The sequence below is a fragment of the Mus musculus genome, chromosome 17 (genome assembly GCF_000001635.26).
Source record: "Mus musculus strain C57BL/6J chromosome 17, GRCm38.p6 C57BL/6J".
Lineage (NCBI taxonomy): Eukaryota > Metazoa > Chordata > Mammalia > Rodentia > Muridae > Mus > Mus musculus.
Window position 1 is genome coordinate 46,508,917 of NC_000083.6, and position 12,088 is coordinate 46,521,004.

Here is a 12,088-nt window from a genome sequence, read left to right on the forward strand (position 1 = left end):
ATGATCAATGCAGTTAGTTCTAAAGCCGTCCTATGCAAAGTGTAACCTGCGGGCCAGCAGCACGAGAGGAACAGAGCCGGCTCTGTACTCAGCCACCACATACACACAAATGGTGTGCATGCACACGGAGGCGTGAGAAAAGTCAGAGAACTCGGCCCACACATCATGCAGGCAACGAGGAGGAACGCAAATGCTGTAACCGTCTCAGGAGATGCATCTGAGCTCGGAAGCTTCAGGGGTTCTGGCCACTTAGAACAGCATCCGGCAGATTCACCAGTAGAAGAAACTTCCTGGAGCATGGCCTATTCCCAAGGCAAGTATACAGCGATCGCTCCATATGGACTTACAGCTGAGACCAGAGTTGCTCAGAAAGAGCAATACTTGTGTCTCTGGGTCTCCTGCCTAAAGAGCATGGCTCTTGCCTTGATTGGCAAGGCGTGAAGTAGGAGAGGGTGAAGACTAGCAAGAAGGAGAAATAATAGAAAACATGGAAATTGACAGAGCAGACAGGAAGTGGGATTTTGTTCGGTTAGTTTTGGGTCTTTTGAGATAGGGTCTCTCTGTATCCCTGGCTGACCTCAGACTCAGAGATCAGCCTGCTTCTGACTCTCTAGTGCTGGGACTAACAGGAAATGTTTTTATATAAGTGAGTTTGGGGTGGGAGAGCTAGCTCAGTGGATAAAAGCACTGCTCTTCTAGAGGTCCTGAGTTCAAATCCCAGCAACCACATGGTGGCTAACCACTATCTGTAATGGGATCTGATGGTATGTGTCAAGACATAGCATTCATATATATTGAATAACTAAATAAATATTAAAAAAAACAAATGAGTTTTGCAGAGCTTTGGCCCTGTAATCCCTCTCATCCACCGAAAAGGGTGGCTACCTAGGCCTGGAGGTCTCAGTGTTCTTGTTGCCACAAAAGGGGACATCTGCCTGACCCCGGCAGGGCCCCATGGGCTCTGGAGTGGCATACATCAGGACCTGGGGCCTGTCATCACGCCGTTCCACATAGCCCTGGCCCAGGAGATGCAGGATGCAAGAGAGAACATCAGTGCTGGAGCAGGCCACACCCACTGCCGCAGCGTTGCCTAGGCGCCCAGGTGGATCTGGACCCTTCTGCCAGGCCTCCAGTACCTGGAGGGAAAGAAAGAAAGAAAGAAGCAGGGGGCTTAGGCAAGGGAGCCAGGCTGCACGGCCCCACACCTGCCTCAGCCACACCAACCAGCCATGAGACCAGGTATGTTACCTCCTCATACCTTGTTTTTCTCATCTACCCAGTGGTAAAAAGTAGGATTTATTAATATTATTAATATATTAATTTTATCTGTATTATTGTTGAGGATCAAATTACTCAGACACGTGGTAAGCACTCACATCACCAATATACAGCCCAGACTGGGAGTGGGGGCACGGGACTGCAGAGATGGCTAGATAAAGTGATTGTTCACAGGTGGGACCTGAGTTCGACTCCCTGGATTCTGTACAAAGTTAGGCAAGAGTAGGTGCGCTGACGGAGAGAAGAGAGGCGGAGACAGGAGAATTTCCACAAGTTCATGAGCCAGCAAGCTCTCACCCACGGCACAAACAAAAGACCTCACGTCACGAAAGGTTGGGAAGGAGAGGACAGGCACCCAAGGTTGTCCTCTGTCCTGCACTTGTACACACACACAGACACACAGATACAAACACACACATACACAGACACACACACAGACACACAGACACACACACACACACACACACACACACACACACACGTGTGCACACACACATCATATACACATAACAAGAAAAAAACAGATGGAAAGTGACCTAGAGAATATTTCGTACTGGAAGAGCCTAACTTCTCCTGAGATGACCCACGCGTGACTCCCTTCCTCCCCGTAGGGCATGCTCCCTTCCTCTCCCTAGGGCATGCTCCTTTCTGCCTACCAGACAAACCAGCTGATCGATGTGCAGGCCTTTCTCCCTGTGGGCTTTGAGGATCCGGACAAGAAGGCAGCTCAAGAGGTTCCTCTTCTGTTCCAAGGTCCGGCCCTCATCCTTTTCTACACTGAGATACGTCTGGGGAGGTATCAGCCACAGGACCTCTTCATGGGTCTGGGACCTAGGCTCACGAAGCCGCAGCACCCCTGGAATCCAGTCCCGATTAGGTACCCAAGGACAGGGAGGGGACACGTGAATGAAGACTCTACTATGCTCGCATTTTCTGGTATAGTCTCCCCCACCCTCTGGGCCTCCCAGCATACCACAGAGGTTCAGCAGAGACCCTGATTACTTACCGCCCTGTGGATAGTCCTGAGTCTCCTCCAGTGTTAAAGGACCATTGTCAGAGGTGAGGGGCAGAAGGGCCTGGTGCAGGAGCTCTGGGGAGAGGTCAGAATTCCTCAACAAGGTCTCTACTGACACCTCCTGGTAAGGAGAAACAGTGCTCGTCAGACATGAAGCAAAGAAGGAGAGAGCAGAGGCAGGCAGAAGAGGAGCCTGGGGGGGGTGCCGGGGGCGACACAAAAGAGGCACCTCTGATTGGTTAAAATTCAGCAGCAGCCACATCTGTACAGTGGACACGTGCAGGGTCTGGTCCCCAAACTGCAGCTCAGCCCGGCCCAGCCATGTCCACTGAAGTCGCCGGTGTGGTCCTATGTCCAAGACTGGGCAGTTCTGACCTAGGGAAGTGTCAAGGAGATGGGGTACAGTCAAGGAGGAGGGGAGTAAAGGGTAGCAGTGTAAGAAAAATACAAACAGTATTTTCATGTTTGTGAGTTGTAATGATACTGGTATATATTTTAAAAACCTCACCGACTATCTTTGGAGTATTCTAACGAATCAATTCAGAACTTTAAAAACAAACAAACAAACAAAAATAGCTGTCAGGTGTGGTAGTAAATGCCTTTAGTCCCAGCACTTAGGAGGCAGAGTCATGAGTCTCTCTGTGAGTTCAAAGCTAGCCTGGTCTATACAGAGCGACCCAGGCTAGCCAGGGCTACATAGTTAAAAAAAAAAAAAATCAAAAGATATCCAAAACAAAAACATATCTAGAGGGGAAAGGGCAGATTCAGTCATTCCTGTAAAAATTACTTCAAAAGAGCTAAGCAGCTGGTGAGAAGCCTCTCTCTATAGAGGAAGCATCCCGCTAACACATGAAGACACAATGACACATTAGTCTCACTATTTCCTATGTGCTAATGAAGTGGGAGGCATGAGGAGCTTGAGATGGCACTTGGATGGTGCTCAGTTGGTAGAGTGCCGACCCTGGTATACACAGGACCCTGGGTCCTGTCCCTATACCACATTCATCAAGTGTGGTTCCAATGCCTGCAACCCTAACTCAATGAGATCAGAGTTGAAGGTCAGTCTCGGTAACATAGTGAATTTAAGCTCAGCCTAAGCTACAAGGAACCAAAACCCCCAACACCAAACAAAAGCGGATTGTGCTGAAGAGCTTGGTGATCCACTGGTCTCTCAAACCAGAATCCAAGGAAGCCTGCAGCCCCATTTCCTACCCAAATAACTGTTGAGAGAGGGACAGGGGGACCCAGCCTGATGGAGTCACTAGCACTAACCACCAGATGCACCCTGCTGTGGGCCTTGTTTTGGATCCCTATTAAGCAAAGCACACAAGAAGAAGACAGAAAATCAGGACAACCAGGGAAATACAAAAAGTGTATAGCAGATGATGCTGGGAGGGAAGGCCTGTAACTCCTACAGCATCTGATAGGGGTGATGCAGTGACCTTTGGAAAACCCGTCGCTTTTAGATATGGGGTAGGAGAATGTGGCACTGGGCCATGGGCTGATATGCTGGAGTTTATTCTGTTTGTATATATTTGGATTATCATTGTAAAATTACTTTAGAGTGTATTATTTTATGTGCAGAAGTATCTTTGTCTGCGTGTCTGTCTGTGCACCACTTGTGTGTGTGATGCCCCAAGAGGCTGAGAAGAGCATTGGGCAGATCCCACGGAACTGGGGTTACAGGTGGTTGTGAGCAGCTGTGTGGGGGCTGGGAATTGAACACAGATCCTCTGTAAGAGCAGCTAAGATGGCTCTTAACTGCTGAGCCATCTCTTCGGCCCCATTAGTAAAAATATTTTTAAATAAGCAGAGTTCAGGATATAGCTTAGCTGGTAAAATGCTCAACTTCCATGCACAAAGCCCAGGGTTCGATCCCCAACATCTCATGAAACTGAGCATGGTGATGAATGCCTACAGTGCCATCATACAGAAGATAGAGTCGAAAGGGTAAAAAGCCTAGGTGATCCTCAGCTACACAGAAAGCTTGAGGCCAGCCCGGGATACACGAAACCTTGTCAATAAAATACCAGGAAGTGGTGGCGCAAGCCTTTGATCCCAGCATTCAAAAGCAGAGGCAGGCTAATAATCTCTGAGTTCAAGGCCAGCCTAGTCTACAGAGCAAGTTCCAGGACAGCCAGGGCTACACAGAGAAACCCTGTCTTGAAAATAAATAAAACAAAATGCTTCGAGAATGACTAGCCTCATTTTGAAATATGTCCTCTACCTTGTTAACAGTAGGAAGGGAAAATATTAACTGTACTTGACCAGGCTGTCAGAATTGACATCACAGGGGATGATGGGATATGTAGTTTAGTGGTTGTCAGAATTGACATCACAGGGGATGATGGGATATGTAGTTTAGTGGTTGGGTACATACTTAGCAACTGAAAGTCTCCAGTTTAAATCCCAGAACTGGGGCAATGGGATGCAGGGAAAGGCAGGGGATGGATGGATGGATGGATGGATGGACAGTTACCACCTAGTGTCCTGTGAACAGAGAACGTGGATCCAAGCCCAAGGAAACATCACACAAAGGGAGCAACTACTTCACCATTTTAAAGGACTGCATTCTCCAAAAACTGTCAGTGTTCAGAGACAAAGATGACGGTTGAACTGTTAGGATGAAGACACCGGACACATAAACCAACATGCTTCATCTCCCAGACAGAGAGCAATGTCACAGAAGCCAGAATGGGTCAGCAGACAAAACCGCAGGGTGGAAGGTAAACAAAGGCAGTAAATGAACTTCTGTGTATTAGAAACCTCTATGCCTAGGAAATATGTCCTAAAGTGTTCAGGAGCAAAGAAGCAGGATATAGACAATTTCCTCTCAATGGTTCTGAAACTGTGTATGTGTGTATGTGTGTGTGTGTGCGCGCACACACACAGATATACACACTCATATACACACATGTGCATACGAAGAGCAAATGAGTTAAAAATGGTGCCACATGCCTGTCATCCCAGCACCCAAAAGGTCAAGGCAAAATGTCTTGGAGTTGAAGCCCAGCCTAGGCTATAGAGGAAAACCTTGTTTTAAAAGAAAAAAAAATGTGCCAGGTTGTGGTGGCCACGCCTTTAATCCTAGCACTCGGGAGGCAAAGGCAGGTGAATCTCTGTGAGTTCGAGGCCAGTCTGCCCCACAGAGAGAGTTCCAGGACAGCCAGTGCTACACCGAGAAACCCTGTCTCAAATCAAGTCAAAACAAACAAACATTCAACATCCTTAATCATCAGGGAAATGCAAATCAAAACAACCCTGAGATTCCACCTCACACCAGTCAGAATGGCTAAGATCAAAAACTCAGGTGACATCAGATGCTGGCTAGGATGTGGAGAAATAGGAACACTCCTCCATTGTTGGTGGGATTGCAAACTTGTACAACCACTCTGGAAATCAGTCTGGCAGTTCCTCAGAAAATTGGACATAGCACTACCGGAGGCTCCCACAATACCTCTCCTGGGCATATATCCAGAAGATGCCCCAACCGGTAAGAAGGACACATGTTCCACTATATTCATAGCAGCCTTATTTATAATAGCCAGAAGCTGGAAAGAACCCAGATGCCCCTCAACAGAGGAATGGATACAGAAAATGTGGTACATTTACACAATGGAGTACTACTCAGCTATTAAAAATAATGAATTTATAAAATTCCTAGGCAAATGGATGAACCTGGAGGGCATCATCCTGAGTGAGGTAACCCAATCACAAAGGAACTCACACAATATGTACTCACTGATAAGTGGATATTAGCCCAAAACTTAAGATACCCAAGATATAAGATACAATTTGCTAAACGCATGAAACTCAAGAAGAACGAAGACCAAAGTGTGGACACTTTGCCCCTTCTTAGAAATGGGAACAAAATACCCATAGAAGGAGTTACAGAGACAAAATTTGGAGCTGTGACGAAAGGATGGACCATCTAGTGATTGCCATATCCAAGGATCCATCCCATAATCAACTTCCAAACGCTGACACCATTGCATACACTAGCAAGATTTTGCTGAAAGGACCCAGATATAGCTGTCTCTTGTGAGACTATGCCGGGGCCTAGCAAACACAGAAGTGGATGCTCACAGTCAGCTATTGGATGGATCACAGGGCCCGCAATGGAGGAGCTAGAGAAAGTACCCAAGGAGCTAAAGGGATCTGCAACCCTATAGGTGGAACAACAATATGAACTAACCAGTACCCCGGAGCTCTTGTCTCTAGCTGCATATGTATCAAAAGATGTCCTAGTCGGCCATCACTGGAAAGAGAGGCCCATTGGACTTGCAAACTTTAAATGCCCCCGTACAGGGGAACGCCAGGGCCAAAAAGGGGGAGTGGGTGGGTAGGGGAGTGGGGGTGGGTGGGTATGGGGGACTTTTGGGATAGCATTGGAAATGTAAATGAGGAAAATACCTAATAAAAAATTAAAAACAAACAAACAAACAAACAAATGCTAACAACGCTAACAATGAAATGCCACAGCAAAATAGCCCGTCCTGTCAGAGGAGCAAGTTCCAAACCGACCTGCTCCATTACAGCAAGTGCCCCGGCCAGCTCCACAGTCAGACCTTTTTGCAAACTGTTCATCAAAGATAACCTTGGATAAAGATTACATAGGTGGTGAGTTATTGTTATAATTTTTCTGTTAACTTGAAATTATTTCTAAATTAAAATCAATTGAGGAAGGTAAGGAAGGGTGACTGGACTGTATATACAAAGCTGTTAAAACGGCAAATGTTATGTTATGTTATGTTAGATATATTTTATCATGAGAGAGAGAGAGAGAGAGAGAGAGAGAGAGAGAGAGAGAGAGAGAGAGAGAGAGAGAGAGAGATTGAGAAACTCAGCGCCTGGAGAGATGTCCAGTAAGGACAGTGTGTGCTATACAGGCATAGTGACCTGAGTCTGGGTCCCTGGCACCCACAGAAAAGCCAGGTGAAGGACACGCCTGTGATCCCAGCACTTGGGAGGCTGAGGCAGAAGGGGTCCCTAGGGCTTTCTGGCCAGCCAGTTGAGATGAATTGAACTCCAGGCTCAATGAAAGGACCCGTCTCAGAAAATAAAGAGGAGAGTGTCTGAGGAAGACACTCAGGACTGACCTCTGCTCTCCACGTGCACCTGCACACACCCCAACATATACACATGTACCACACACATCCACCAACATGTACACACATGTACCATACCCACCTACAAACATGTACACACACACACACACACACACAGAGGGAAGGTAACAAAGGAAAGAAGAGGAGAAGAACCTAAGGACTGTCCATGCAGCCCACTTGGTAGAATGGATGTATGGCCTGTGTGGAGTCCTAGGTTTGAGCCCAAAAGCACGCAAGCCAGGCCCTGAGGCCCAGCTAGTAATCCCTGAACACAAAAGACAATAAGATAAAAGCGCAAGGTCCTCCCCTGCCTCCTAGCAAGTGTGAGGCCAGCCTGGACTACACGAGACCTGTCTCAAAAAACAAAGAAACCCAAACAATTAAGGACTTCTTTCAGTGTGAAAGCAAGAGAATCAGGGTAAAGAAATATTAACTGAGACACGCTGGGACATGACTGCCATCAGGGAAAGCAGACACAGAGAGACACGTAACAGAAACAAAGTCAGCTCAAAACTAGAACAAAGTTTAATTACCACAAAACTCTATAAACCTGCGCAGTCCTTTTAGCTACATGTAGTCCAGTTTTAAATTTAGTATGATTAAAATGAAATATTCAGCCGGGTGTGGTGGCGCACGCCTTTAATCCCAGCACTCGGGAGGCAGAGGCAGGCGGATTTCTGAGCTCGAGGCCAGCCTGGTCTACAGAGTGAGTTCCAGGACAGCCAGGGCTATACAGAGAAACCCTGTCTCAAAAAACTAAAAAAAAAAAAAATAAATAAATTAAATTAAATATTCAGCCCATCAGTAAATCAGACATAAGCCCAAGTGTTTAAAATGGCCAGAAACAGTTATCGTATTGAAAAGTGAGGAAAAATTTTTTTGTTTTGGTTTTGTTTTTCCAGACAGGGTTTCTCTGTGTAGCCCTGGTTGTCCTGGAACTCACTCTGTAGACCGGGCTGGCCTTGAACTCAAGAGATCTTTGTCCCTCTGCCCCCTGAGTGCTGGGATTAAAGGCGGTGAAAATGTTCCATCAGATGGCACTCTTGAGTGACTTCTAAGGGTGGAGCCAAGACCCTAGGAAGCAATAGTGACATGTTACATGGTTTTTAAAACCCACAGCCAGGAGCTGAGGGGATGGCTCAGTGGGTAAGAGCACTGGTTGCTCATCTAGAGAACCCAGGTTTGAGTCCTAGCACCCACATGGCGGCTTACAACCGCCCACAGTTCCAGTCCCAGGAAATCTGATGCCCTCTTCTGGTTTTGTGGTTACAGCATGTGGTGCACAGCATACATACTATATAGTAGTAATAAAACATTAAAAATTACAACCGTAAGGGTAAATCCGAGCCACCTCTCTCAGTCGTAGGTGAAGCAGACAGTGTTAGTGAGGTGTGTGAGCTACTGAAGAGCACAATTCACGAAATATGACTCCAACAACCAAAGAACACATCTCCTGATCACTGCTTATAAAACCCTATCATCCACTAGGTCATAGATGAAGGATCAATAAATTAAAGAAGCAAGCCAGTACCCCCACAGAACTGTGTCTCTAGTTGCATATGTAGAAGAGGATGGCCTAGTCGGCCTTCAATGGGAGGAGAGGCCCTTGGTCTTGAGAAAATCATATGCCCCAGTACAGGGGAATGCCAGGGCCAGGAAGCAGGAGTGGGTGGGTTGGGGAGTAGGGCGAGGGGAGGGGGGAGGGTATAGGGGACTTTTGGGATAGCATTTGAAATATAAATGAAGAAAATATCTAGTTAAAAAAAAAGAAACAAGCCAACAGAAACTATGTTCTTTGATCATAATGGAATGAAGGCAGAAATCTAAAATTATTAAACAAAATGAAAAACTTATTCGAGCTAGCTGGATTGATTTTGCAGACATGGTCTCTAGCACAGGCTGGCTCCAACTCCCCGTGTAGCTATATATGTCCGTGAATGCCTTGTCCTACTGTCTGCACCCATGGGCCACTAAGCATGGTTTGTGTGATGCTGAGGTTTGCATCCTGGGTCTCTGTGTGCTAGGTAGGCATGGCTGTACCGAATGAGCTACATTCCCAGGTCCTTTTTTTTTTTTTTAGGTTTAAAAATATACTTTCCATAAACTAATAAAGCAAAGAAGTGGCTGGTTCTCGGGCTGAGGCAGGAGGATATCTGATTTCTAGACCAGCCTGTATACAGGGTATGTGCCATGTGAGTCAGGGCTATACAGAAAGACCCCATCTATAAGAAACAGTAACGAAAATTAGAAAATTATTAGAAGTGAACAATAAGAAGCTTATAATATACAAAATCATATGGAAAATGCTGGAGATGGTTCAACAATTATGGATGACCCAGATTCAGTCCCCAGCATCCACATGGTGACTTGACCATGTCCATGACTCTAGTCCTAGAGGACCTAAAGCCCTCTTGTGGCCTCTGCAAGCACCAGGCATACACATAGTACACGTCCAAGCATGCAGTAAAATACTCACATAAAATAAAACTAATAAATATTTAAAAATTACACACAGTGCTGGAGAGATGGCTCTGCAGTTAAAACCAATGGCCTCTCTTCCAGAGGACCCAGGTTGGATTGCCAGCAGCCACAAGATGGCTCAAATTGTCTGCTCCTGTACCAGGGGATCCGACTCCCTCTTCTGGCCTCCCTGGGCACCAGGCATGCATCCTATATACAGCACACCCTCGGTGTCCCATAAGAACAGGAATGATACATTCATTCACACAATGAAATAAGACTCAGCAAACCGAAGAACAAAAACTAATGCTTCGGTGACCATGCTCACAGACACCAGGCTGTGTGCAAGAAAGCAGACATCGCGCAGCACATACACCATGGTCCTGTCAGCTAAAGCACAGGTACAGGCAAAAGTTGATGGTGACAGGAGAGATCAAAGGGACATACTGACTGGAATGGTTAAATGGGGGGAGAAGCCTGCTAGGTACTGGAATGTTCTGCCTCTTGACCTAGGAGACCACCTTGATCATGGCTGCATAGAGGTATATAAACTCATTGAGCCTTCTACTGAATACTACTTATATACTAATACAAATGTAGAAAACAAAAACAAAATCAAAACAAAACAAAAAACCCAAACAAACCCAAAGCCATAGGATGTGGCTAAAATGATGGGGATGAATAGCCTTCAATATTTTTATTTGGAAAGATGTCTCCATGACTGGAAACGAAGTGGGCAGACAATGTGAAGACAGAAAACGCAAACAGAACTGGTACCCAGGATGCTGAAGAAGAGAGCAAGCATCCACGTGACTATTCTCACTCTTCTGCACCCTCCCACAAGACACTGCCCAACCTAGCACGACTCTGGTCCTATGTGCACACTCCTGCCTGGTGGCCTCTCCTTTTCCTCTGCTGCCACCCGGGACACATCTCAAGCTCCAGCTTCCTGTCCCCAGCTCCTCACTGTGGCTGTAGAAGCTGGAGAAGCGCTCCAGGGCATCGCAGAGCTCCGCCTGTAGGTGCTTTCTGGGGTGGTGCAGATAGCACAGTGGGGAGACCGGCCAGCAGCGCGGTGACAGGACCAGGACGGAAATGGCTGGTCCTGGGTCTGTAAAGAGTTCTCTTCCAGTCTCCTGTCCCTCATCATCTTCCTGGGGAGTGAGAGGAACCCATGAGCTTTCTTAGTGGGTCTGTGCTCTCTGCCTGCCGCTCTCTCCTCCCTGACCCTCACCTCCACTTTCTCTGGCCTCCATTCCTCCTGGTCTCCCTGCTCCAAGAGCTGCCTGTCGAGCTGCTGCAGCTGGAAGAGGTGGAAGCGATGCTGCAGCTCCTCTGAGGTGTGCAGGCTTTGCAGCATCAGCTGCGGGAGGCGGTTGGGGAAGCAGGGACCGATCTGCTCCAGCACAGCCCCCTCCAGCCAGCTCGAGCCCAAGCTCAGGAGACGGTCAGCCATGTAATGCCTGCAGCGCACACAGCCAGCCCAGGTCTCAGTGTGGGCGTCAGCATGGCCCAGGCCCAGCCTTCTCCTCCTAAAGGTGAGTCTGTGTTGCAGCTCACATTAGTTACATCCCTACCAGCACCTGGCTCCCACCATGGCTTAACTTCCCCAGGCCTCCTGCCTCATCTCCCCTTAACCCTCCATCCGTCCCCTTCTCTGGCCTCTAAGCCTCCTGTCCCCGACCTCTCCAGAATGCAACTCACTGATAGAAGTGCTCAAACGTCGTGGCCAGCTCTAGGCCAGAAAGGACCATGATGGGCTCTAGGTGCCGCTGGAGCCGCCCCAGCATCCCCACTCCAGCCGCTCCGCCAAGCAAACCACCGTGGATTTGTTGGTCAATGTGCCTAGCAAACTGTTCGCTTATCTGGGGACAACGGAATGGGATTCAGACAAGCAGCGTAAGAGGGTTAGAGAGGGGAAGGGAAGGAGGGGAAACGGAAGGGGAGGAGATGGTACAGGGCAACAGCTGGGGCCTGGAGCTTGGCAGGACTCACGTGAGCAGCCGTGAGGAAGGACTGCTGCAGCAGAGCTCCGGAGAAGCCACTGCGCAGAGCCAGAGTGAAGGCTGCCCGCGGCCCGAACAGCTCTGAGCCCGCGCTTTGCAAGCGTTGATAGAGACTACAGTAACGGGGCACAAAGTCTGAGGCCCTCCAGGCTGCGGCCAGGAATCTGCTGACCTGAAGTGATAGAGTAAGAAGTGACACAAGGGAATGCCTGCTTGTGTTC

General features: G+C 47.8%; 1 protein-coding gene across 5 annotated transcripts in view; it reads right to left on the reverse strand.

Annotated features, from left to right (window-relative positions):
• Positions 1–12,088, reverse strand: part of Cul9 (cullin 9) — a 45,780-nt gene that overhangs the window by 8,308 nt on the left and 25,384 nt on the right. For 3 of the 5 annotated variants that reach the window (NM_001081335.2, XM_006525135.4, XM_006525136.4), the window contains exons 23-30: positions 11,857–12,039; positions 11,566–11,726; positions 11,096–11,324; positions 10,829–11,015; positions 2,523–2,668; positions 2,285–2,414; positions 1,935–2,134; positions 886–1,136 (exon numbers count right to left, since the gene is read on the reverse strand). In NM_001081335.2, coding sequence (NP_001074804.2) covers positions 886–1,136; positions 1,935–2,134; positions 2,285–2,414; positions 2,523–2,668; positions 10,829–11,015; positions 11,096–11,324; positions 11,566–11,726; positions 11,857–12,039 — 1,487 coding nt within the window. Of the gene's footprint in view, positions 1–885; positions 1,137–1,934; positions 2,135–2,284; positions 2,415–2,522; positions 2,669–10,828; positions 11,016–11,095; positions 11,406–11,565; positions 11,727–11,856; positions 12,040–12,088 lie in introns of all 5 variants that reach the window. The other 2 variants (XM_011246723.3, XM_011246722.3) reach the window with 2 other exon arrangements.